We start from the raw sequence: 24,337 nt of genomic DNA, 5'->3' as shown, positions 1-24,337 counted from the left end.
ATCATAAGGAAGGGAAAGGGACCGGTATGTGCACGAATGTTTGTGGCAGCCCTGTTTGTAGTGGCTAGAAACTGAAAATTGAATGGATGCCCATCCATTGGAGAACGGCTGAGTGAGTTATGGTATAGCAATGTTATGGAATATTATTGTTCAGTAAGAAATGAGCAACAGGAAGATTTCAGAGAGGCCTGGAGAGACTTACATGAACTGATGCTGAGGGAAGTGAGCAGAACCAGGAGATCATTATACACAAGATTATATGATGATCAATTCTGATGGCCCTGGCTCTCTTCAACAATGAGATGATTCAGGCTGGTTCCATTAGACCTGTGATAGAACCATCTTCATCCAGGGAGAGGACTGTGGGAACTGAGTGTGGATTACAACAGAGCATTCTCTGTTTGCATTTTATTTTCTGGTTTGATTTTTCTTGTACAGCAAGATAATTACATCAATATGTATGCATATATTGGATTTAACATATATTTCTACCATGTTTAACATATGTTGAATTACTTGCCATCTATGGGAGGGGATGAGAGAAAGGGGGAAAAACTGGAACACAAGGTTTGACAAGGGCTAATGTTGCAAAATTCTTTATGCATGTGTTTTGAAAAATAAAGCTTTCATTAAAACAAAAATGAGCCGGTAGATTTTAGAATAACTTGGAAAGACATGAACTGATGCTGAATGAAATGAGAACCAGAACTTTCTACACAGTAACAGCAACATTGTGTGATGAGCAACTACTTAGCTCTTCTCAACAATGGGGTTCAAAATAATTCTAAAAGACTTATGGAAAATGCCATCCACATCCAGAGAAATAACTAGAGAGATTGAATGCAGGGGAAAGAATATTTTCATTAAAATGTGCTTTTTCCCTTTTTTCTGATTCTTTACATAATTTGTGTGGAAATGTAACACGATTGCACATGCATAACCTGTATCTGAAAGGGAGAAAAATTTGGAACTCACAATCTTACAAAAGAAATTTTGATTACTATCTTTCCATGTAATTAGGGAAAAAACCCAAGGTATTAAATGGGGGGGGGGGGAAGTCCCTGAGTTGTAAATCCATTTTGATTTTCAGCAGTGGTGCTCGTGTAGCAGCAGTACTTAGAATGTCACCTAAAAAAGTCAAGATTAGCCACACCTTAGGTGGGACCTGATGTCAACACTTGGCGTTTTCTTGGTTCCCTTCTCTGAACTGGTCCATTGGGAGCCCTCTCCAAGTGGGCTGATCTGTACCCAACTCAATGGCACCGATGGGCATAGGGGGAAAGGGAACTGTTGAGATGCAACCCTGGTGGCCGGACTATCTCTGTGGCCTTTTCACCAAGACACTGATTACACGGAGCAGAAGCTGAAGATTCAAAGACTCCTGGGCCGAGCGAAGGCGACCCCTGGCCCAGGGATGGCCAGGTCCTCCAGGGACCTCGGGCTCTCTCCAGGGTGGGTCAGTCTCACAGCACTGGACACCCCGGCGCCGGGGAAGGGGGGCTATGGGCTTGTTAATAAGGAGGGCTTTTGTCAACAAACTGGGTCCAAAGGCTTTCTGCGGGTGTGCCATTCAGCTGGCAGGCCCTGCACCGGAGCCTCTCATCTCTGCCTTCCTAGTTTATCTTGGACCTACCCAGGCCCAGAGATCAAGGGCTCTTCTGCCTCAAGGGAAAAAATGTCAGTGGCTGCTCCCCCTTAGTCTGTCCAGACACCTCAGGTCAGGAGAGAGGGCGGTGGATGCTGACTTGATTTATTCCAACTCCTGCCTCCCCCCACAAGGAGTCAGACTGGCCTGGGATCAGAATCAGCCACACAGAAAAGAGACTGCGCGTCCCTCCAGCTGAGCAAGCAAGAAATCCTCTGCAGTGTTCTCGAACCCCAAACTCCGGCTGCTGTGCCAGCCCAATTCAGCTCCTATCAACGCCCAATTAAGGGACTCCCAGGGTTCACCTTCATGTACCCGCTGGGTATCCTGTACTCTTAAATCAACCCTGGCACCCCCGCCATATTCTGAGAACAGCCGGACCAAGGCCCTGGCACCCCTGCTACATTCTGAGAACAGCCGGACCAGGGGCAAGCCCGGTCAGACTGCTCTGCCATCCCCCCTGCTGGACAATAGTTTTTGTTTTTATAACCCTGCTCCCTGCTGTCTTAAGTCCATCTGAGCTGTTCCGTCCCCCGCCCATCAGCCTGCTTAGGAAAGAAAGCGCTCACTTTGTCTTTTTTAGACCCAACTCGGTGAAAAGCTTTTTCCCGATGACCTCATGGAGATCTTCCTGGGCCGGGCCCTCCCTGTCCTAGAACTCTTGGGCCCAAGCCCAGGCTTCCCTCCCTGGGCCACTTCTTAGGGATGCCATTTTTTGAAAAAAGTAGTTCCAGGCGATAAAATCCCACGATGCTGAACCACGGTCCAGGGCCAAGGATGGGGGGAGGCACCAACTTCCCTTTCTGGGTCTTGAGCATCTGCAGCTTCAGCACCTGCAGCAGCAGGGCCGGGCTAATCCCTGGTGCCGGGAGGGGGCTGCTCCCCAGGAGGGTCCGGGCAGAGGGTGCTTGTGCTCAGGGGGCCCCGGGGCGACCCCAGAAGGGGCTAAGGGGAACCGGGGATCAACCAGGGGATCCCTGCAGGGGTGACGAGAGGCAACCGGGCTCCTGAGCCAGCCCGGAAAGGCACCTCAATGTCCAGCTCAGGGGCGTCACCCATCGGGGCTCCCACTAGAACGCAGGCACCGTGAAGGCTGGGAGGAGGAGCCCCCCCCAGGCAATCCCCTGCAGGGGGACGCCCCCCTTCCCTGGAACTCCCCTCCTTGCGGCTGGTTTTAGCCCCAAGTCCCCTCCCTCTTCCCCGTGAAATCCACACAAACCCTTCGGGAGGACTGCCCCCCCCCCCCCAGCCCTTCTCTCCTTCAGGACACGCCCCCGGCCCTTTCCCACAGCGGATTCTGCGACATCAGGGACCCCAAGGCCTTGGGCTCTCCCCGGTCTGTGCAGGGGCCACCCTGTTATTCTCGGCCCCCTGCCCACGGCCCACCCCAGAAGAAGTCACTTGGCAGCTCTGTAGCCTCTCCTGGGAGGGGGGGCTTCCGGGGGTCTCAGGAAGAAGCGTCCGGGGCCTTCTCCCGGGCCGAGGCTGGCTGAGGTGGGCACCCCACCCCCACCCCCACTGAGAGCGATTTCACATGGAGGACAGTAGCCTTTCGGCCCCCCGGGGGCAAGACACTTTTATTCCCTGAGGTCACAGCGTCACTGGACCTGCCCCGCCCGGCCCCCCCAGGCTTAGCTGCGCCGGGAGCTTTGGCAGGAATGGGGGAGACGGACATTGGGGGGAGAGGCCCACCCAGCAGGAGACCCGCGCCCCCGCCCCGCGCGGAGTCCCGCGGGGGGAGGGGGCGGGAGGGGAGTCGGCCGCTGGGTGCGGGGCTGAGACCTGGGCTGCTTACACAATGGACTTCTCTGCCTTCCTGCTGAACGACATGTTCATAGACATGTCCTTGGCCAGCTCCCGCTCCTGCACCTGCAGGGGTGGGGAGAGGGTGAGGGGGGCGGGAGCCCGAGGGGGGCTGGCGGGAGGGAAGTGCCTGGGGACAATGGGGAGTACAGGAGGGCGTCAGGGAGAGAGAGGGACGAGGGACAGCGGCCGCTGCTCACCATCTTGAGGACCAGGTTTTTCAGCTCCTCGGGATTCAGGGGCCGATCGCCCGTCAGCTCCAGCCCCACGGGATCCTCCCTTGAATGGAAGGGTCTGGCTGTCTCAGCAGCCCGGAAGCTTTGCCAGCCCCCCTTCTGCCCGGAAGGGCCTTTGTTCCTAGCCCCCCCTCATCCCGGAGCCCTGGCTCCTCTGGGGTCCGCCCGAGTCTCCGGCTGCCTCCCAGCACTCTCCCTTCCTGACCGCCGGCTCTGAATCTCCCACCCTCCTCCCTCCGCGGCTTTCCGTCCTCCAGGAGTCTACCCCAGTCCTCCCCTCCTGTCTCGCGGCCCCCAGATCCTCGCAGACATCTTACATGGCAGGGGGCTGCGGGAGAGAGGGCTTCTTGGGGACCACCTCGTCAGTCTGGCCCAGAAGCCTGAGGGCCGTGGCCTGGGGGTTGTAGGTGGGGGATTCCTGAGGGGAGGAAGGCGGGGTCAGTTGGGGCGCGAGTCTGGGCCCCGCCCCCCCCCCAGCCCCCGGGGCCGCCCCTGACCATGGAGAAGCTGTCGAAGGCCTGGGCGGCCAGCAGGTCGATGACTCGCTGCTCGATGAGGCTGAGGAGCAGCTCCATGATCTTGTTCCCGATGTGGCTGCCGCCCAGCAGCTGTTTGAGCTTAGAGTCGTCACACTTGGCCTTGTAGAACAGAGACTGGATTGCTGCGGGCGGGCCCCAGGGAGGATCAGCGGCCCGGCCTCCCCGCTCCGGGGCCACAGCCCATCGGCCCCTCCTCACCTGCCGCATCTCTCAGTCCCCATCTCCGCGGCTACCTTCTCCCAGCCCTTCCCGCCCCCCCCCCCCCCCCAGTAGCTCAGTCCTTGGAACTTGCCCAGAGATCCCCCGGTTCCTGGGGAGCCCAGCGGGGATCCCCCAACCTGCCCTCACCTCCCCGCAGACCCCCAGGTCCCTCACCCTCCTTGAGCTGCTCTAGGATCTTTTTCAGGTTATTGTGCTTCGTCTCCACCATCTCAGCTTCCTTAGAGAGATCCGCCTTCTGCTGCTCCAGCTCTTGCAGCTGCTGGTACTGGACCCCCTTGTCAGCCTCTTCTTGGGCCAAGGTCAACTGAGTCACGGCATCCTGGATCTAGAAAGGGGGGGGGGGCAGCCCTCAGGGATCCCGGCGGCCTGGAGGATCCTCTGTGATCGGTAGGCCCGGGGGACATGGGGGGGGGTGCGGCGGGGGCCTGCACCCACTGAGGGCGGGGAGGGGGGACACACTGCTGCGGCCGCTGCTCCCATTGCGGGCGGGGAGGGGGAGGAGACTGGGGCCCGCGGCGCCCACCTCTGGCGGGGGTAGGGTGGGGAGGGGGGCACTGCTGCAGCCATTGCGCCCACCGCTGGCGGGAAAGGGGACTGCTGCTCCCACTGCTGGGGGGGACTGCTGCGGCCGCGGCGCCTCTCACCTCCTGGATATCCTCCTTGAGTTTCTCCATCTCCGAGTTCTGCTCGTTGATAAAGGTGAACTCGGCAAAGTTTTTTTCTTCATCTGAGGAGAGGAGGGAGAAACAGGGGAGGCTGCGGAGAGCCGGAGGAAGGAGGGGGCTGCGCGGACGGGTTGGAGGGGGGCGGGCGGGGAGGGAAACAAGAAAGACGCACAAAGCGGGGAGAAGGAAAGGCGGGGGTGGAGGGACGGACGGACCGAGGGAGGGAGGGAGGTCAAACAGGCTGCGGGAGGAGGCCGGGCGGAGCCGAGGAGGAAGCGCTGGGGGAGCGGGCGCTGGCCGAGGTGCGCGGGGCGCCGAGGGCTCCCCCCGGCCCTCCCGCCCTTACTTTCCAGGTACGTGTGGAAGATGTCCTCTGCCGTGGCCTGGCCCGTTATCTCGGCCAGCTTCTCCAGCACCTCCTCGTACTGGATGATGGCCTTCTCCTGCGAGGTCTTGCGGAGGCCCTCGGCCACCTCCCGCTCTGCGGGGAGCCCCAGGGTCAGCAGCCGCCCCCGCCCCCCGCCCCCGCCGCTCTTTCTCCCCAGCGGGAGCTGCTCCTCGAGCCCCGGGACCCTCTCCCAGCTCTCGGGCTGCCGAGGCCCCCAAGCGCCCCAGGGCAGGCCCAGGAAGCCCCTCGGAGCCCCCGGCTCCTCCTGCAGGAGGGTTCCAAGAGGCTTCCCGAAAGCGCCGCCCGACTTGGGCCCTGCCCCTCCCCCTCCTGAGCAGCGCCTCAGTTTCCCTGGCTGTCAGACGGGGAGGGGGGCCCCTTTCTCTTCCCGCCCACTGGGGCAGGCCTCAGCGCTTCGCCCGCCCTCCAACACCTCGCGTCCCAAAATTCTCTGGTTCTTGGTCACCAGGAACTTGTGCAGCTGCTCCAGGTGGCAGATCTGCCTCTGGATCACCTGCAGCTCCGCGTTGTACTGGCTCACATCCTTGTGCAGCTTCTCCTGCAGCTGGCTCAGCTTCAGCTTGGCTTCCTCCCTGCACGACATGGCGGGAGGGGCCGGAGGCGCGGGGAGCCCCAAAGGCAAATGGGGGCGGGGGGCGGGGGAGGGGCCAGAAGCACGAGCCGGTCACAAAGGCCCGCGGGTGGGACACACAAACCCGGCGGCCCCCGGGGCCCCCCTCAGCCCCGCTGGGGGCCGCACTCCCACTCCTGGCCCGGGAAGAAGCGGGGGCTTTCCTAGCCCCCCTGGGACAATGTCAGAGCCGCCTGCTTCCCCCGTGGTGGGGAGGGCCCCGGGACGGGGAACAGGTGACTTCCCAGGGCACGGGCTCCCGGAGGTACATAACGGTGGCTGCTTCTCTCAGGCTTAAAGCGGGCTCGGGGAGCCCAGGAGCCAGCCCCGACCTCCCTCGGAGCCGCCGCAAACCCGGGTGCCCCCATTCCCAGCTCAGAGAGGGCCCCCGGGCCCGCCGGGGAAGAGCCAAAGGTTACCTGGCGTCGAAGGCCGAATTGGAGTTGTCTATGTGGGACTGGATGTCGGACCGGATGTCATTCAGCTCCTGCTCAGCAGGGGCACAGCGGGTTGGGGGGGCCGGCAGCCGGGGCCCCTCCCACCCGCCCCCTCCGCTTCCTCTGCCCAGCCCTGACCTTCTTCAGCTGGTGGTTGATGTTCAGAAAGCGATTTCTCTGGATGTGCAGCAGCCCCAGCTCTTCCCGGAGGACTCTGTTCCTCACCAGCTGGGTGTCAAAGCGTGTGATGGCCTGGGGGGGAGGCACGGTCCTGCCCTGGGTGCCTGGGTCCCCAGGGCCCGGGGCACGCACCCGGTTCAGCTGGTTCTCCAAGACCATCACCCTGTGCAGGTTCTGGGCCTTCCTCTTCAGGACAAGACCTGGGCCCCTGAGCTCCTTCAGCTGCAGCAACACTCGGGTCTCCCACTTGGCAATCTGGGGCCAGGGTGGTACCGAGGATAAAAAGACTCCATCAGTCCCCATTCCCCCTAGCCCCTCCCCCCCTCCTGGTGGGCCCTCCAGGCCAGACCCAGCTCTGCCCTCCCCCTGCCCCCTTCCCAGGCTGCCTCAAGGGCCCGGGTCCAGATTTGCCCCCTCTCCTGCTCAGGCCAGGGCCCCGCACTTGCTCCTCCAGGCTGCCCTGGGAATCTGGTCCCTGCATTTCCCCGTTCCCTCCTCCAGGCCAGCCTCCTGCAGCCTCCCCCCTCCCCTCCACTGTCCCCTCCCCAGGCCAAGACCCAGCACTCCCTGCCCCCCCTCTTCCCTCCAGGATCCCTTTTTCCCGATCCCCCTGCCCCCTCTCCTCTACCCCCACCTGCCTGGAGCCAGGCCCTTCATCACCCAGGCTGGGCCCTGAGACCAGGCCCCTCCATTGTCCCCTCTCCGAGCCAAGCCCCTGCACCCCCCCCCTCCCCACCTACCCCTCCCCAGATCAGGCCCTTGCATCCCCCCAGAGCAGGCCCCTGCATCGCCCCCTCCCAGCCCCAGCCCCTCCCGGCCCCACCTGTTGGTCCAGCTTCTTCAGATGCTGCTGCTCCTTGACCACCTCCTTGTACAGCGGCTGCCGGCGGTCCAGGAGGTTCCGAAGACCCTTCTCCCGGGCCTGCTCCAGGAACCTGTGGGCTTGGTTCTGCGAGATCTTCTTTTCATGGCTCACCTGTTCCTGCCGTGCAGATCTCCCCCTGCCCGGGTCAGAGCCGAAGGCTGGGCTGGCCCGGCCCCTGGGGGGGCGACCCGGGGGCGCCTGCAACCCCCTCCTCCGTTAGGTGCAGAGCCGAAGCCGAGGGAGCTGCCCTGGGAGGCCCCGGCGCTCAAGCTCCCGCCCGGCCTGCAGCCCCCCCCCCCCCCTTTGCCCCGCCCCCTCCAGCCCCCACCCCCCGGCGCTCCCCTTTCCCGCCCCCCCAGGGGCCCCAACTCCCTTGTGGATCCCTGCTGGGTCTCCCGCGTGCCCCTCCCCTCCATCACCCGGCATTGTCTCTGCAGGCGGCTCAGCTCCCCCTCTGCAGGGCAGGGGGCAGGTGCGGGGCCCCTCGCCGGGGGAGGGGCCGGCCGGGGCCACTCCGACCCCCAGGCCGGAGCCCCTGAGCTGTCCAGGTCCGCTGTCCTCCCGGCGCCCTGGCGGCCAGAGGCATGCTGGCCTGGGGAAAAAACTCCCGGGGGCTCCGGGGAGGTGGGTTCAGGTAGGGCGGGGAAGGGGGTAGAACCGGATGACGTCCGGGACATGGCCGACGTCCGGGACATGGCGGGGCCCTAGCTGTCCAGGCAAGGACCTGGCCCGGCTACTCTCTCTGTTGTAGTCCTGGTTGCTGAGGTGACTGGGCCGGCTGGGGGGATTGGGGAAGCTGGCCTGGACGGGGCGGCGGGGCGGGCGCCCCTCCCTCACGCTCCTCCCCCCTCCTCCCTCCCTCCCTCCCTCCGGCCCTCCCCTAACACTTCCAGGGGTGGCGGGGGGGCTGGCTCAGAGCATCTCCTCCAGAAGACTCCCGGTTCTTCGGGCTTGCTCAGGGCAGGCATGCAAGCCGAGGAGAGCTGGGGGCGGGGCTGGGAAAAGGGGAGGGGCAAGAAAGGGAGGAATGGAGGGGACTGCGAGGGCAGCTCCAGGGCCGGGGGGAGGAGTTAGGGGAGGTGCTAAGAGGAGATTTGACAGAAGCTTTGAGAGAGTGGCTGAGGGCTGGACAAGGGGGCAGGGAAGGAAGGACCCAAGGGCTAAGCAGGAGTTTAAGAAACTTTAAAAATGACAACTAGGGCTCTAGGCAGGACAAGGCAGGGCTTGGAGACTAGGGTAAGCAAGGGTAAGAAAGGAGGCTTTAAAACAAACAGGGCTCTAGGCAGGACAAAAGGGAAACTTAAAGGGGACCGGGGTAAACAGGAGTTTAAAGGCCTTAAGAATGCTGGGGGGACAAGGCAACTAAGCAGGGAATTTAAAATTTGAAAAGGGCGGCTGGGGATGCTGAGGAGGACCGAGAGGAGGGAAGGACTTGGGAAGGAATTAAGATGGGGATTTAAGGGAAGGGTCTCTGCGGGAAGCTGAAGCCGGACAAGGGGGTGGGCGGGTTGTAGGAGTAGTGGCCAAGGGGCGGAGGGGGCGGGGCAGGAGGAAAAGGAGGGCGGAGCAGCGGAGAGGAGGGGCAAGGAGGAGCTCCCCCAGAGGAGCTGCCGAGAGCACGGTGCTGGGGGAGAAGAGCGCTCAATCTGCGAGCGGCGAATGGGGCATAAGTAGACGGAGGGAGAGCTGCTCACCGCCTCCTCCCTCCCTCGAGCCCCTGCCTAATGCGCCTGCGCATCAACAGTCTTCGCTCTGCCTGGAACGGGGGCGGGGCCTCCCCATGGCTCCTCCTTCCCTCCCCCACCTTCGGGGGATGGAGCCCCGCCCCCGGCCGAGTGGCCCTCCACGTGTAGGCCGCCGGCCCCGACCCAGGCCGGGCGTCGAAGGCCCGCAGGCCAGCCCGGGCTCGGCGCCCCACGGGACAGGGCGTGCCCAAGCTGCCTGCGGTTTCCGGTGCGAGGAAGCAGCGAGCTCCCGTGCTCAGCCTGACGCCCGGGGGCGGGCCGGCCTGGGAGCCTCGCAGGCGCCCGGGACTGGGGCTCCTGACTTGGCCAAACACGGCCTGGTCCCCAGAGGCAGTCTCCCAGGTCTCACTCCCTTCGGCAGCTAAGGAACCCAGCACCCTCCCTGACCCCTCTCGCAGCCTCCGTGCTGAAAACTCCGGTCTGGTCCGCGCTTCTCTCTAGGGAGGCCCCGCTTGTTCTCCTGGCTGCTGGCTGCTCCTCCGCCGCATCCCCCTGCAAGTCCCAGGTGTCCCTCCCCGTCTGTCCCTTTGCTCGCCTCCCTCCGGACTCCTCGGGTCCCAAGGATCTAGTCGTCTCAAATCTGCCCTGCCCGCCCCAGTCTCTGCTGACCTCCAAGCTGGCATCTGCAGCTGCCGGGATTTACTGGGTCCCTCTGACCCGAAGCGGGCACCAGATCCTTCTCACATTTAGGAAGAAACGCTTTAGAAACCCGGGGCCCATCCCCCAGTGTCTGGGTATCTTCTACAACCTGGTGGGCTGCTGCTCAGCATGTCTTTAGGCAGGTCTGGCTCCTGACCGCTCGAGTCACCTGAGAAACGCCAAGACTCAGTTTCCCCTATGAAAGATCTGCTTCTCCAACAAGATTGTATGAGGATCAGCTCTGGCCCATGAGGTTCTTTTCAACAATGAGCCGATTCAGGCCAGTTCCAGTGGTCTTATAACGAAGAGAGTCATCTGCGCCCAGACGGAGGCCTGTGGGCACTGAGTGTGGCCCACCAGAGCATCCTCACTTTTTGTTTGCTTGCATTTCCTTTCTCATTCCCCCCCCCCACTTTAGATCTGATTTTTCTTGTGCAGCATGATTGTGTCCATGTATATAGAAGAATTGCCCGTGTTTAAAATCTATTGGGTTACTTACCTAGGGGAGGAGAGGGGAGGAAGGGGGCAAATTTGGAAGACAAGGTTTTGCAAGGGTCAGTGTGGAGAAATTATCCATGCATGTTTTGAAAATAAAAAGCTTTTAATAAAAATAAAAATAAAAAAAAAACCCTGCGACGATTTGTGCCACGAGTTGTCTCTCCCCATCGTGGTGCCTCCCTTTAGCGGTGCCTTTCTCCCCACTCTGGTTGGCAGGACCTGGCAGGCGAGGGCAGTCCCCCCTCAGAGAGGCTCTCCTTTCTCCTGGTTAACTGTCTCTTTCCTTGCTAACTGTGCTCTCCCAACCCGATTTCATATCTGCTGCTTTGGGTGTCCATTTTGCCTTCATTTTGCCCGGAACCCATTTCCCTAAATAAATGTCTTTGGCCCGATGGTCACTGGGAGTTTATCCCGTTTATTTTGAGCTAGGTATGGCCACCTCGACCTCAGCACGGCCGCCTGGCAGACGCCGTCCGGTAGACACCGTCCGGTAGACAGCTTAAGCTCAAGGTGTCCAAAACGGGGCTCATTTCTCCTGAAGCCCCCGGTCCCAGCATTACGGGAGCTCTCCCTTCCCGGGGTCTCAGGCTCCCGGCCAGGAGTCGTCGCCGGCGTTCCCAAGGATCTGGCAGCTGTGGAGGAGCGTCCATCTCAGCAGTTCTGCCCAGCACACCCCATCTCTGCCCTGCTGCCGCCCCGGCCCCTCTCTAGACCCTCGGCCCCTGGCCCCTCGCGTCTGGGCCTCTGCAGTAGCTGTGGGGGGGTAGAAAGCTGTCTGCACAAACACCTCCCCCTGCCTCTTCTCCCCTCAACAGACCTGCCATCCTCCCCCCCTCAACCAACTCAGGGGCTCCCCGTGCCCCCCAGGAGCAGAGGGGCAGGCACCGGCAGCCGGAGCCCCCCTTAACCCGGCCCCTCCCATCTCCCCAGCCTTCCTAGTCTCACTCCCCAGCACAGATCAGCCCCATGCCCTCGGTCCCTCCCCAGCACGACCCTCCCCCCCTCTGCCTGACCCAAGTCTGGAGCACCCCGGCTTCCCTCAAAACCTTCCCCCCTCTGATCCTCAGCACCGGAGCTAGCACACAGTAATTGTAACAAATTCTTTAGTCCCGTCAGTCGATTTCCGTGCAGGTCTCTACGAAGCCCCAGGCAAACAATGAAAACCCACCAAACCCCATCGAAACAGAAGCAAAGGAACACAAAAAGCAAAACAGACAACCCCAAAAAGGCAAAACGAAACCCTAACCCACCAAACTGTCCCTTTTCAGTAAAACATCCCAAACAAACCACCAAAACACCAAGGAAAACACCACTAACCAACAAACTTCAGAAAGAAAAAGAAAACTGAAAACCGAAAGAAAGAAAACAAAACAACAAAACCAAGAAAAAGACCAACCACTCTAACCCTTCTCCCATTTAAATACGTCTACTCAAACCTCACAACTAACCAAAACTTTAACACTCATGCAAGAAAGAAAAGTCGCGCCCCCACTTCCGCCAAACCCCCAAACTCCAAAACGAAACAAAAGCCGTCTCCCTACCGCCCTCCACACCCCACAAAATCCAAAACACTCACGGCAAAAACACTCCCCAACCACTCTTCCCACCAACACTTTCCACCACCGCCCTACCACTTACGCTCCCCACCGCCCAACGCCACCCCATCTACCTACCACCACCTCGCACCCTCCCCACTCCCATTTCACCACCCCCCCCGCCGCCCGCAAAAAACCCCTAAACGCAAAACAAAAAATGTCACAGCAACTCACAACCCCTGGCAAAAACTGCGGCAATACCCCTTTAAAACCGTGGCAATTTCAATCACCGTACCCCACTCCGTAAAACATGCAAACATCCGCCACCACCGCACCCCGCCCCCACTCCCCTCCACGCCGCCCTCCCTACTCACCGCCGCCGCCATCACCACATCCTCTCATCCTACTCTTCGCCACCCACAAACAGCCAACACCGTAAAACGGCAAAACACAACCCCTCCAACATCTACACCGCCCCGCTAACCACAAAACACCCACCAAAAACGCATAATACCCTCAACACGAAAAGGCAAAAACTCAACCAAACACAAAACCCACTAACGTCCAAAACCGCAAAAACCACCAAAATCCGAAAAAATATACCCCACCACTACCCACACCACCCCCTCCGCCTCGCACCGCACCAAAATGTCTTGGCCGTCACCACCGCCCTTTCCACTAACACCAAATATACACTTCTCCAGCAATCTGCCATGCCGCCACCGCCGCCGCAGCCGCCACCCTCACCCCTACACACAAAATGTCTAACCCCCTCCCCACGCTCCCACCAACACCGCCCCACCGCCACCCCATCACCACACCGCCGTACACTCATAAACACTGCTCCAGCCTGCCTACCACCCCATGCTGCCGCCACTCACACCGCGCCCTACCACCACTACACCAATACCACCGAAAAACACAACATGCAACCTACCACCACCAAAAAAAGCCACCCCTATCCACCACCACCAACACAGCAAAAACACCGGCAATCACCAACATCTACCCTGGCCGTCACCAACCCTCCTCTCCACCTGCAACACCGTCTGTCCCTACCACCAAAAAATCCACCAACCCCCTATCTCCACACCCTGCCGCACAACCCCTCCCCACCGCCCACACAAAACACGGCAAATACCCCTCATCTCCACCCTAAACATAAAACAAAACACCGTACGTCACCTATCCCTCACTCCACCCCACAAAACCCACAACACCGCATAAAACATTTCCCCACCGTAACCATGCCCTCATCACCACCACGCCAAAATTCCCACCATCCCGCCACTTACCACGCATTTCACACCGCCGCCCCATCCACCGCGCGAAGTGACCCCGCCCGGCCCCGCCAGCCAGCCTTCCCAAGCTACCCGCCCTGGGAGGCCGGCCTGGAGCCTCAGTCTCCCGCCCTGCAGTGGCGGCCGCCCGGCCCCTGGCACTCGATTGCTCTGGCCGCCCAGCCCGGTCGGGACTCGCCTCAGGCTCTGGCACCTCCTGGCCCCGGGCCCGTAGCGGAACCCTCTGCCCCAGAATAGAATGCCTTCCTTGAGCCCGTCATAGAGCAGGAAATGAAACCGTGTCTCAGGTGCTTAGCCCTGCACACGGCAGGCGCTCTATAATACTTGCTCCCATTCGCAGCCTCCAGTCTAAGGTGGGGGGAGCCAGCTGCCCCACTGCACACGCACTTGCGCGCTTCCCAATCAAACGCGGTCTAGCGCGCTGGCTGGGAGGATGGGGGCCAGCGGGAAGGGCCCAGCGGCGGAGAGGCGCAGCCCAGGAGTTCGGAGGCCAGGAGACAGGCCTCACTTCTTTGGCGGCTTGGCGGCAGCCACGGCGGCCCGCGAGGCGCAGGGGCGGCTGTTGCAGGGGCGGAGGTCGCGCCAGCCCAGGCTGGGGCGGCCCAGGGCCGGCCTCACTCGGCTGGCCTCCGGGGAGGAGCCGGGGTCTCTGCCGGCGGGCGCCCGGGGAGGGGAGCTCTGGGTCAGGGCCCCGGGTGAGGGCCCGGGCCCCGTTGGAGTCGCCGCCCGGCCCGTGCGGGCCAGGAGCCAGGCTTCCACCGGGTCACTGCAGCCGCCCGGCTCTCTGGGGAGGGGGCGGGGGGCCCCGGGGAGCCGGGGCGGGGCCCGGGGGCATAGCTCACCCTCGGGGGCCCAGGCCCCCGGCGCCCCCATGAAGCTGTGGGCCAGCAGCACCTCCTTGGCGTGCTCCTCCTGGGCCCTCCCGCACCAGGGAATAGTAATCAGCTCAGAGTTGTTGGACGTGCTCCTGAAGTAGAAGCATATGCGCCAGCTCCAGGCCTGGAGGTTCCGCCGCTGGCTAGACATCTGGGGAGGAGCCAGAGGGGAGAGCGGGGCCGCGAGGGGCCAGGCTGTGGGCCCCGCCTCTGGCTGCCTGGGAGCTCCCCAGCGGCCCTGCCCGCCTCCCTGTGTCCCGGCTGCCTGCCCAGCCTCGGCTCCTCCGTGGGCCCCAGGCCCCTCAGGCCCCTGACTCCAGCCTGCACCCAGGTCCAGGGCAAGGGCCGGGGCATCAATCCCTGCTCAGCCCAACCTCCTGGAGGCTCCATACGCCCCAGGCGGCCCCCCAGGGGGCAGAGGTCACTGTCCTGGGGGCAGAGATCAGAGCATTCAAGGGGAATCCAGGGGCAGGTCACTGTCCTGGGGGGGCAGAGGGCGGGCATCAGTCACACCCAGTCAACCTCCTAGGGCTCCATCACCTCCAGGTGGCCTCAGGGCAGAGAGTCACTGTCCGGGGGGGCAAGGTCAGAGTATCCAAAGGGCCCCAGGGAATAAAGTCAGAGCATCTTGAGGGCAGAGATCAGACTGCAGGGGGACAGGGTCAGTATCCAGGGGGCTACAGGTCAATATCCAGGGCCAGAGAGGGGTCAGAACATCTTGAGGGAGCAGAGGTCCAGTGGGGGCCAGGGTCAGGGGTCCAGGCCCCTGGTCAGGGCCCAGCGCTCTGCTGGAAGCCATGGCGCCATAGATGGTGAAGAGCAAGCAGCAGGGAGGCTGGCCACCTTGAGGGTCGGGAGAGCACCACCAGCACATTGACGAAGAACACCAGGCGGAGGCCAGCAGCATCCCAGGTTGAGGCAGGGCCCGCTGCAGGGGCGTCCGCACCTTCGGCTGGGCAGCAGCTGCTCCAGCCCCTCCAGGGTGGCTGTAGGCTCTTGAGCACCAGGTGCCCCGGCAGGTGCGGGCCCGCCACCACCACCCGCTTAAAGCGCGCCTGGGCCCAAAAGGCAGGGTCAGGGGGCTGCGGGCAGAGCCACGCCTCCTCCCGGCCTTGGCCCAGACTCAGGGTCGCCCATCTCCACGACCCTGCAGGGCTCTAGGCACGGCCCTGGCTCTGCCTGGGCCTCTGTCTGCTCTGAAAAGGGAGGGCTGGGAGCTAGGCCCTGGCAGTACCCTCCCCTCCTGCTGGAGTGCTCTGGCCTCTCTGACAGGGGGCTGGGGGCAGCACTGCCCGGGCTCCAGGGCCCACGGGTGTAGTCAGCTGCCCTTCAAGCTCAGGCGCAGTCCAGGCATGTCCAGCTGTCCCCCAAACTCAGGCCGCCCTCCCAGCGGGCATGTCCAGCTGCCCCAAACTCAGGCCCACCCCTGGGTTTGGAGGCTCAGACTTCTACTCCCAACCAGGGCCCCCTCCCGGGCGTATTCGCTGCCCCCAAACTCAGGCTGCCTTCCGGGCATGTCCGGCTGCCCCCAAACTCAGCCCCCCTCTGGGGCGTGGTCGCTGCCCCAACTCACGCTCAGCAGAGGGACTTAAGTGAAGAAGCCCCGTTCAGAGCCCACTATGGACTTGCGGGGAAGCCGCCCCACTCGCTGGCCCAGGGCCCAGAACTGCATGTAAGCGTAGTGGTCCAGGTTGATGCTCACCTGTGGGGGGTAGGAGGGGGATGCGGGGCAGGGGGGAGGGGGGCAGGCCAAGCTCAACTCCCTGGCCCTGCCAGCAGCTGGGCCTCCCTCCCTTGCCCCCCAGCATCCCACACCACCTGGTTCTCCCTCTCAGTCCTCTCATTGTATGACCCCTGGGATGCAGCCTCCTGGGCCGGCCCTCTCACCCCCCCACCTTCTGGCCCCTCGCTCCTGCCCTGTGTCCCCCTTCGCAGCCCCCGGGAACGGCCCTGCCCAGTTCCTCTGGCGAGCTCTCTCCTCCTAGGGTGCACTTTCGTTACAGACGGCCCAGGCCAGCGGCCCCTGTGCTGGCATCTCGGAGGCAGGCCGGACCCGGCCTGGATGCCCCTGGGCGCTGCCCTCCCTGACGCCTGCCCCCACCCCGTGCCCGGCCTGCAGGCCCCACCTCGGTCCTGCCCACGGGCAGCACCTCCCGCAGGGCGGCTCTGGGACCCCACCAGATGCCAGGCCTCGGGCCGGAGCGCCCCCGGGGCCGAGGCCTGTGACCATGGGAGGGGGCTGGGCAGCCGCGGGGCAGGGGCCGCTACCTGGACCTCGTCTTGCGGGTGATGGACCACCAGGGCGTAGGCCAGGGCGTCCTCCGACAGCGGGGAGAAGTTGGCCTGGTCCAGCAGCGGCTCCAGGGCCCGCAGGACCTCCTGCTCGTTGGCCAGACGCTGAGGGTCCGTGAGGGAGGGCTGCTCCAGAGTCTCGCGGTCAGGGTTGATGGGGCTGTACAGTGCCTGGAGGGAGGGGGGCCACCGGCTGACATCCCAGAGGGGCCGGGCCCAGACTTCTGCCCAGGAAGCCAAGCGCTGGCCAATGGCGGCCCCCGGGGGCTGCTCACCTGCAGCTGGGTCAGGGTGCAGTTATACTGATACAGGGTGCACAAGTCCACCTGGGCCGCAAACTCCAGGAGCGCAGCCTTGGCCGAGGGCCCCGAGTGAAACTCCTGCAGGAAGCCACATTGGGGACCTTTCCTGCCACAGGCCTGCCCTCCCCTCAGCCCTGGGTCTCCTTCCCAGCTGGGGGGGGGTCTGCTGCCCTTGGGGGGGGTATCTGCTGCCCTCAGGGAACCTTCCCCAGCTGGGAGGGAGGGGTCTGCTGCCCTCAAGGGCTCCTCCCCTGAGGTGGAGGAGAGGGTCTGCTGCTCAGGGATGGTGGGGTTGTAGTTCTAGCAGATATGCCAACAGCAGAAACTCCATTTTGCTTCCTTCCTTCTCCACCCCCAAAGGAGGGGCATGTGTCACAGAACCTGCGCAGTTCAACATACTAGAGTTTTCCTTTTCATGACAGAGAGGGAAGGGTGGGAGGGGAGGGGTACTGCCCCCAGAGCATGCCATGGGAGCTGGTGCTTTCAGCAGAAATTCCCTCAGCATAGGCCAGGGAACCGGCTCCCAGCATCCTCTGGGGGGCACTCCAGCCCCAGGGAGGGGGAAAGCGTGTTTACAGCCTGGGCAGCCAGACTTGTAGTTCCCAGGTGATACAGGGAGGGCTGCAGCTGGTCCTTGGAGAAGGGGATGAAGCGCTCCTGGTACTGCTGGGCCCAGTTCCGGGGCTCCGTGGGGTTCCACATCTTCCGATACTCCCCCATCTTGGTGGTCAGGGAGGAATGGGGCCGGGAGGCGGCCCCGGGGCCGCAGGGCCCCGGCATGACCGCAAGCAGCCCGCCCCGGCCCCTGGCCGTCATTCGGACGATGCGGAGCATGCTGGGCCCACGCCCTGAGGGGGGAGGAAAGGCAGACTGGCAGCGCAGGCGCCACAGGCCAAAGCCGGGGAGGCTCGGGGAGGGCGAGGCCCCAAGTCGCGCCCTCCTCCCCCAGGGACATCCCGACTCCTGGCTGACAAGCGGGTTCCTGAGCCCCGCCCACCGCCTGCCTAGGACCTTCTCCCGCACCCCAGAGGGCGCCGAGTCGGGGTCAAAGGTTCCCCCGCAGCGCACGCTCCGGGGCGGGCGGATCCGGGACAGCTACGTCGGAAACGGATCTGGATGCGCCCCAGAAGCCCAGGGGGTCACCCCAAAATTTGCATTAAGAGTGCGCCCCCCCGCCCCGGAAAGGTTCTCCCTCCCCCTCACCTTAGAAAGGTTGGGTTGTCATTGAGCCTGGCGCACATGCGCAGGGCCAAGCAGCCCGGGGCGCCAGGTGGCCCTTTATTCGAGGAGCGACGCATGCGCGGAGTGGGGGGGGCAGTTGTGCCTCCCGAGGTGGTTTTCTGCGCTGCGCATGCGCCTACGTGGAGGGGCGGGGGGAGGAGTGGGGGGAGTGAAGGCGTTCTGGGGAGTGAGCTCAGACTTTCCTCTAGGGACTTCCCAGGAGAGAGGAGGGACGAGTGGTGGTTTCAGGGTTGCCAGAGGCGCGCAAAGCCGACGATGATTCAGAGGCGCGCGTAGGTCATGCCTCCAGCCTTGCTTCCAGGCCCGCCCCGTCCCTCAATGAGAGGAGCTTGTGTGTCTAGGGGGCGTGTAGTATTTCAGCCAATAAAGGCTTTTCAAACGCGCGGAGAGCGGGAAAAAGGCGGGTCTTGGGGAAAAAGCTGCTGGGGCAGGGAGGTGGGGGGAGGGGCAAGAGGGAAGGTGAGGGGGAGGACCCCCCACTTCTGAGGGGAGACCCCAGTTCTTGAGGAAAATCCCCCCGTTTCAGGAGACTTCCCTCTATTCTGAGACGATCCCCTCTCCCTTTTCAGAGGAGTTTCCCCCAAATCTGAGGGGGAGGCCCCCCTTTCCTAAGGAGAGTCACTCCCCGATTCTGAGCATCCCCTCAATTCTGAGGGAAGACCACAGTTCTCAGAAGAGAAACCCCTAGTTCTGAGGTGGAGACCCACCTTTTAGAGAGAGATGACAGGGCTTCCCACATTTCTGGCAGCCCCCAATTCTGGTAAGCATCCATAATTTCTAACAGAAAGGGCCCCAATCTTCATAGATCCCCACATTTTTCTCGGGCTCCCCCAGTTCTAAGGATGGATCTGCCAGTATGAGGGAGTCCTCTTCCTGGAAAGCGGGAGTCCCCAAACTTCTGCGTTACCCTCTCAAGAGGGATCCACTCCAGTTCTGAAGGCTGCTCTGGGAAGAACTGGTGGAAACCCCATTTTTTTTTGAGAGGGGTGCCTCAAATCTCCCCAGTCCCCCCCCTGCCCCTTCTGGGGCCCAGGCCCCCGACTCACTGAGCAAAGGCGCCCTTCTCGTTAGCCCCCTTGGAAGGGCAGGGCCGCCCTTTCTGGAGGGAAAGTCCCTATTCTGAGCTTATCTGCCAGTTGGGGAGACCTGTGGAAGTATCCCTCCCTTGTGTGAGGCTCTTCTGAAGAAAGAGATAGCCTCAATTCTGTAATGGTCTCTCATTCAATGCCTTCAATTCTAGGGCTCCCTGGCCTCATTTCGGCTAACCCCCTCCCTCCCTCCCTACCCCTTCCTGGCTCCAACCCCCTCAGCCCACCCCTTCTCTCACACTACCACCGCACTAACACAGCCCATGTCCAGCAGAAAAACCCAGCAAAAACCCCACATATACCAAAAACACAACACAAAAATCAGCTATGCAAAACATAAATCTTACAGTAACCCAGCCCATCCCAAAACATAAAAACCCTTCTCCCTCCGAAACACCAGCAATTCAAAAACCCACCTAGTGAACACTACCTACCTGCACTCACCTTGCAGCAAAACACACTTTAATTTACCCTACCTAATATATAATACCCATGAAAAAATCTCTATTTAAATTATAACAACAAACACATCCAAACACACACTCTATTCCACTACTACCAAACACATAAAAACACCCAAAAACAACTCTAGTAAATAAACACACAACAGAAACCCCAATACCCCAAAACAAACATCACTCAAAACCTAACCTAAACAGCATGAAAAATGCCAAACCAACACTCCAAAACACAACTCCCAACACTAGCAAAAACAGAAAAACACATGCACTACTCAAAACCTAAAAACAGCATAAACACCTCTAATCTGTCAGCACTAATGCCACAAAAGCAACACAGAAAAAACATGCAATCCCAGCATGTAATACCCTACAACTCTCCCATAAACAAAACAAAGAATAACTAATAGTGGGCAACTCTTCCCAAAACCCAAACAACCCTCCAAAACAACATCCTTGAAAGGCAAAACCCAGGCTGAAACAAGAAAAAAATACATAATTAAAAAAATAAAACTATAAAACCAGAAGAAAGAACATTCTCTATTTGCAAAACTAGCCATCTATTCAAAAACAATCTCCCAAAAAGCAACACAAAGCAAAACCGACAACAAAACAAAAGGCAAAACACAAACAGCCCATCTCCTATGAAAATATACAAAACATAAACTTCCTTACAAAACAAAACCCAAAAAGGCAGCCACACACAGAAAGGCTAAACTTGGGCAAACAAGCACCCAATCCCATCTAAAGTCTCCAAGTAGCGCCACTAGAACCTAAGCATAATCTGTATATAAATAACCACAAGCATGCATCCTATGTAAGCAGCAACAAAAGCAGAGAGAAAAAGCAGAGAAAAACCCCAAGCAGCACAACAAACAATCCACCAAAAGCAAAAACTCACTTCTGAAAGTCATAGAAAGACAAAACACAAGCACCCCACCAGCAACAAAAACAACACATGCAAAAAACCAAGAAAAATACCAAAACAAAACATGTAAAACCTAAACACACAAACAACAGAAAAACGAAACACAAGAAAAGAAAAACAATGAAAGAAAGAAACTGCAATGAAAACAAAACAAGCAAGAAAACAACCCAAAAATCAGAAAAATAAAAACTGGCAAAAACCTAGCAAAACATTCACTAAACACAATCAAAAACTCTCAAACCCCATTAATAGTAAAACATGAAACAAAACACACCACTTAATGCACCATCCCACATCCCAAGGCAACTCAAGAGCTCCCTACTAAATCACCCAACATCAAAAACTTTAGAAACGAACAATGAGAAAACCCAAGCAAGAAAGAACACCACCATAAAAAACACTTACCCCCAATCACAACCACCCCTCCAAACACAAAAACACCCGTCAAAAGCAAGAAAAACAGCTCAAAACTAGAAAGAAAACAAAACTTGAACAACTAGAACTGGCAGAACACAACCCATCTAACCGAAAACCCAACAGAAAAAGCCGCCAACCTAAACACAAAAGCAGAAGAAGAAAACTATGCTTTAAAAACACAAGAAAGGAACAAGAACACAGCTTGAGAAAAACAACAAAACAATCCAAAAATCCCAAACATAAAACACACCACCAACACACTACCCCTTACTTAAACACACCACATATAATTACCCCAACCCATCCCAATTAGAAAAGAGAAACAAAAACACACACTAAACACACAAAACCCACTCCCAGCAAAACTTGCTTACCCCATACCAAACACGCCCCAACAGCAAACATGCAGCAACCTCCAAAATGAAACACAAACTCCACAAACACAAAACATAACAACCCCACTCTTTGGCCATTACCCCACACGCCCACTCTAATGCAGAAAAAGAAACTCTACTACGCCACACTCACACCACACACTTAAACGCCAACCTCTAAAAATACGCCCCATCAAAAACACACAGAAACAACGAAACACAGCAAAAACAAAACCAAAACATCCCCACCAAACATATTCAATGAAACAAGTCAAATAACACTCCCATCTGCAAAACCCCAAAACCCCAAACTACACTCCCACTCCCAGAAACACAACACATGCTCCCACATCCCCAAACAAAACAAAAACCCAACTCCCACCCACTCAGCAAACACCCAACTCCTGCCACCCCACTACTGCCCATATTCTTGAAACCCCTCTAAACACTCACCAGAACCCAAAACAAGAAAGAAAATTTAAAAACGAAAACACATAACAAACAGAAAGAAAATAGCTCTCCAAACATGCTTCTAACACAAAACACTAACCTAACAAAAACACTCCCAAACTCACTACAATCCCAGTAACCATCTAAATACCCCACCTAATTAACACTCCCCACTCACACTCACCCTCCCCTGGCACCCCTAAGACAACCCCACAAAAAAAACATGTCCAATCCACAAACATGGCCCCAACATCTAAACAGTGAAACAATCCCCCTCCTCACAGAAACACCCAAACAAGAAACACCAGCCAAATGCCAAAAACACAAAACACGCCCAACCCTCCCACAGTAAAATTTAAAGAAAGAAAACTGAAAAACAAAACCTGCCATTCCAAAACCTTGAAACCCCTCCAGCCAAAACACCCTCCCCACTCTATCCCCAACACCCCTCAAAAAACACCAAAAACACACCCCAAGTAAAACTATAACCCCATGCAACACCCCACTGCAACCCACAAACAAAACTCCTACACTAACCTCTCACACACCCCCCACTCCAAAACACTACACACACAGAAATCCCCACTTCCAGCACCCACCACCTACCACCCCACCACGCTCCCCAACAACTCCCTCCCCTTGAAACACCACCCCCCACCTCCCCTCCACACATCTTGCACCCCTCCACACTGCAAAAACACTTTCCCACAGCACTCCCCACAGCACTCAACACACCCCTTGGCCCCACACACTTTGGCCAAGCACACCACAAAAACACTGCCAAACAATGGCACCCTTCTCCAGCAGGCACGAATACGAAAACTCAACCTCACACATGCCTCTAAACCTCATCCATAAATCCACCCCACTCTAAAACACAGCAAAAAACACACTCCCAAACACTACCCAAACTCTAAAGAAACTCAGAACTCCACTGCATCCGCCAAAACTTAGGCAAACAACCCCAAGAATATCTAGAAGAAAAAACATACAACCAATGTCTAGAAACCCTCCCAAAAACCCTCAATTCCTGTCTCTCACCTTCAACCTTTACTCTAAAAGGCCCCGCCCCTAGAAAAAGGCACAAGTAAACCAGTACCCACAGCAAAGGCAAGCAAAAGTACCACAAGAAATTCTGCAACCCCAAAATCTGCCGCCCATCACCCAAGAAAACCCCGTAACCCCAAAATACCACCTCACTCCTACTCCCTCCGTCTTCTCCTCATGCTCTTTACCACACTGCTGAATAACTACCAAGCTCACCCTCACCGCTTTACACCATCTCAGCAACAACACCATGCCACTTCACAGTAGTAACCCCTCCTACTTCAAACACCTCCCTCTTTCCCTCACCTAGACACCCATGCCACATCCAACACCACACAAAACCACAATCACACTGCACAAATTTCTCCATCTGGCAAAATTCCTAAACGCCCCCTACGCCTCTAACACAACGAAACCACATACGCTTCTCCCCAGCAAAAAAAACTTGAAAGTAAGCAACACAAAACTACATCTACCAAACTAAGCAGCAACCCCAGCAACCCCAACCCTATCCCCTACTCTGCAATCATCTAGGCCCGTCTAATTGCAAACTTTATTTCTAACCCAACAATGGCAACTACTTCCACTTGCTCTAAACATACCGCTTCTCGCCTTCTCCTTCTTCTCCATCCCTGTGGCCAAACAAAACAAGGCAGAAGCAAGGCAACACAAAACCCAAAAGGTATGCGGAACTTCACGCAGGCGCTCAGGAGGGCAGGCCCCTGGTGCCCCTAGCCGGGACTCGGCCCCACTGACCTGTGGCTCACTCCCTGCCCACAGATGGCCCTGGCCTACCTGGCGCTCCAGGACCTCCGCAGCGACCCGCCCGTCCCGTACAAGCGCTCCCTGGATGAGGGGGGCGTGGCCCTGACCACCCTGTCCTCGGGCACCACCACCATGGGCCCCAACAGCCTGGGCTACCCGGGCTCCATGCCGCCCCCGTACCCCACCACCCCCAAAACCGCTCATGTGCATGATGGTGGTGGTAGTACCCGATCTCCCTCAGTTATTAAAGAGACTTGCTCTTCCTCCCACGGAGGTGTTTGAGAAAAGCCCAGCCTGCCCGCCTCGTCTCAGGGAAGGGGTGAAATCTCGAGGGCAGTAGGGAGACAGTGCAGAAAACCTGTGAGCAAGCCTCCAGCCTGGCGACCATGTTCCCCTCCGCCCTGGAGGGCTTTGAGGGGCCAGCCGCAGAGGTTGCCCCTCTGGGTGGGGTGGGGGGCGAGTTCCTTGGACCCCCTGGCAGAGAACGGTCACTAGGGGGTAGCAGGGTCCCTCCCCCCGGGCCCGGACAAGCAGAGACGGCGACAAGTTCATTTTTGTCTTTATTTCAAGTGAACGAGGTTAACCATCAATTCTGTACAAAATGAGGCTAGCTAAGCCTCCGCCCCTGCCCTGGACAAAAACTGACCAAAAAGATATAAAAGACGGAGGGGAGAAGTCCCCCGGCACCCCCTCGGATCCAGAAAAAGCCAGAGGAGGGGCCCGTTGGCTAGGGAAGGGGCTGAGTGTTTGGCAAAGTCTGGAGCGAGGGG

At 59.1% G+C, this 24,337-nt stretch overlaps 3 protein-coding genes across 3 annotated transcripts; 1 reads left to right on the top strand and 2 right to left on the bottom strand.

The window, feature by feature from the left end:
- Window positions 1-3,175: 3,175 nt before the first annotated feature.
- Window positions 3,176-8,306, bottom strand: CCDC114 (coiled-coil domain containing 114). Its single transcript, XM_031961766.1, has 13 exons — window positions 8,031-8,306; window positions 7,570-7,728; window positions 6,879-7,001; window positions 6,705-6,818; window positions 6,549-6,616; window positions 5,905-6,091; window positions 5,457-5,589; window positions 5,090-5,172; window positions 4,599-4,770; window positions 4,182-4,345; window positions 4,002-4,102; window positions 3,649-3,727; window positions 3,176-3,514 (listed from the first exon to the last, which is right to left on the bottom strand). Exons 1-13 carry the CDS (start codon window positions 8,304-8,306, stop codon window positions 3,437-3,439), a joined length of 1,737 nt encoding a protein of 578 aa, XP_031817626.1. The 3' UTR covers window positions 3,176-3,436.
- Window positions 8,307-12,741: 4,435 nt separating this feature from the next.
- LOC116422701 (extensin-like) lies at window positions 12,742-13,566 on the top strand. The gene has a single exon (XM_031961765.1). The coding sequence runs from the start codon at window positions 12,742-12,744 to the stop codon at window positions 13,564-13,566; it is 825 nt and encodes a 274-aa protein (XP_031817625.1).
- Window positions 13,567-13,833: 267 nt separating this feature from the next.
- Window positions 13,834-17,578, bottom strand: LOC100934964 (transmembrane protein 143). Its single transcript, XM_031961764.1, is given in 9 exon segments — window positions 13,834-14,347; window positions 14,982-15,094; window positions 15,097-15,155; window positions 15,158-15,190; window positions 15,193-15,259; window positions 15,778-15,906; window positions 16,473-16,667; window positions 16,772-16,904; window positions 17,412-17,578. Coding segments are annotated over 9 exon segments (1,410 nt in total).
- Window positions 17,579-24,337: the final 6,759 nt, after the last annotated feature.

Source organism: Sarcophilus harrisii, chromosome 3 (assembly GCF_902635505.1).
Source record: "Sarcophilus harrisii chromosome 3, mSarHar1.11, whole genome shotgun sequence".
In the NCBI taxonomy this organism is placed as follows: Eukaryota; Metazoa; Chordata; class Mammalia; order Dasyuromorphia; family Dasyuridae; genus Sarcophilus; species Sarcophilus harrisii.
Note: the sequence above shows the minus strand (reverse complement) of the source record. Positions and strands in the feature narration are given on the sequence as shown.

Coding starts and splice junctions, on each gene's coding strand:
- CCDC114 (XM_031961766.1), bottom strand. CDS start 8,306: ATGTCCCGGACGTCGGCCATGTCCCGGACGTCATCCGGTTCTACCCCC. Junction 7,002..7,569: donor TGAAGAAGCTGGACCAACAG/GTGGGGCCGGGA, acceptor CCCTGGCCCCAG/ATTGCCAAGTGGGAGACCCG. Junction 4,346..4,598: donor CCTAGAGCAGCTCAAGGAGG/GTGAGGGACCTG, acceptor GCCCGCCCGCAG/CAATCCAGTCTCTGTTCTAC.
- LOC116422701 (XM_031961765.1), top strand. CDS start 12,742: ATGCCGCCACCGCCGCCGCAGCCGCCACCCTCACCCCTACACACAAAA.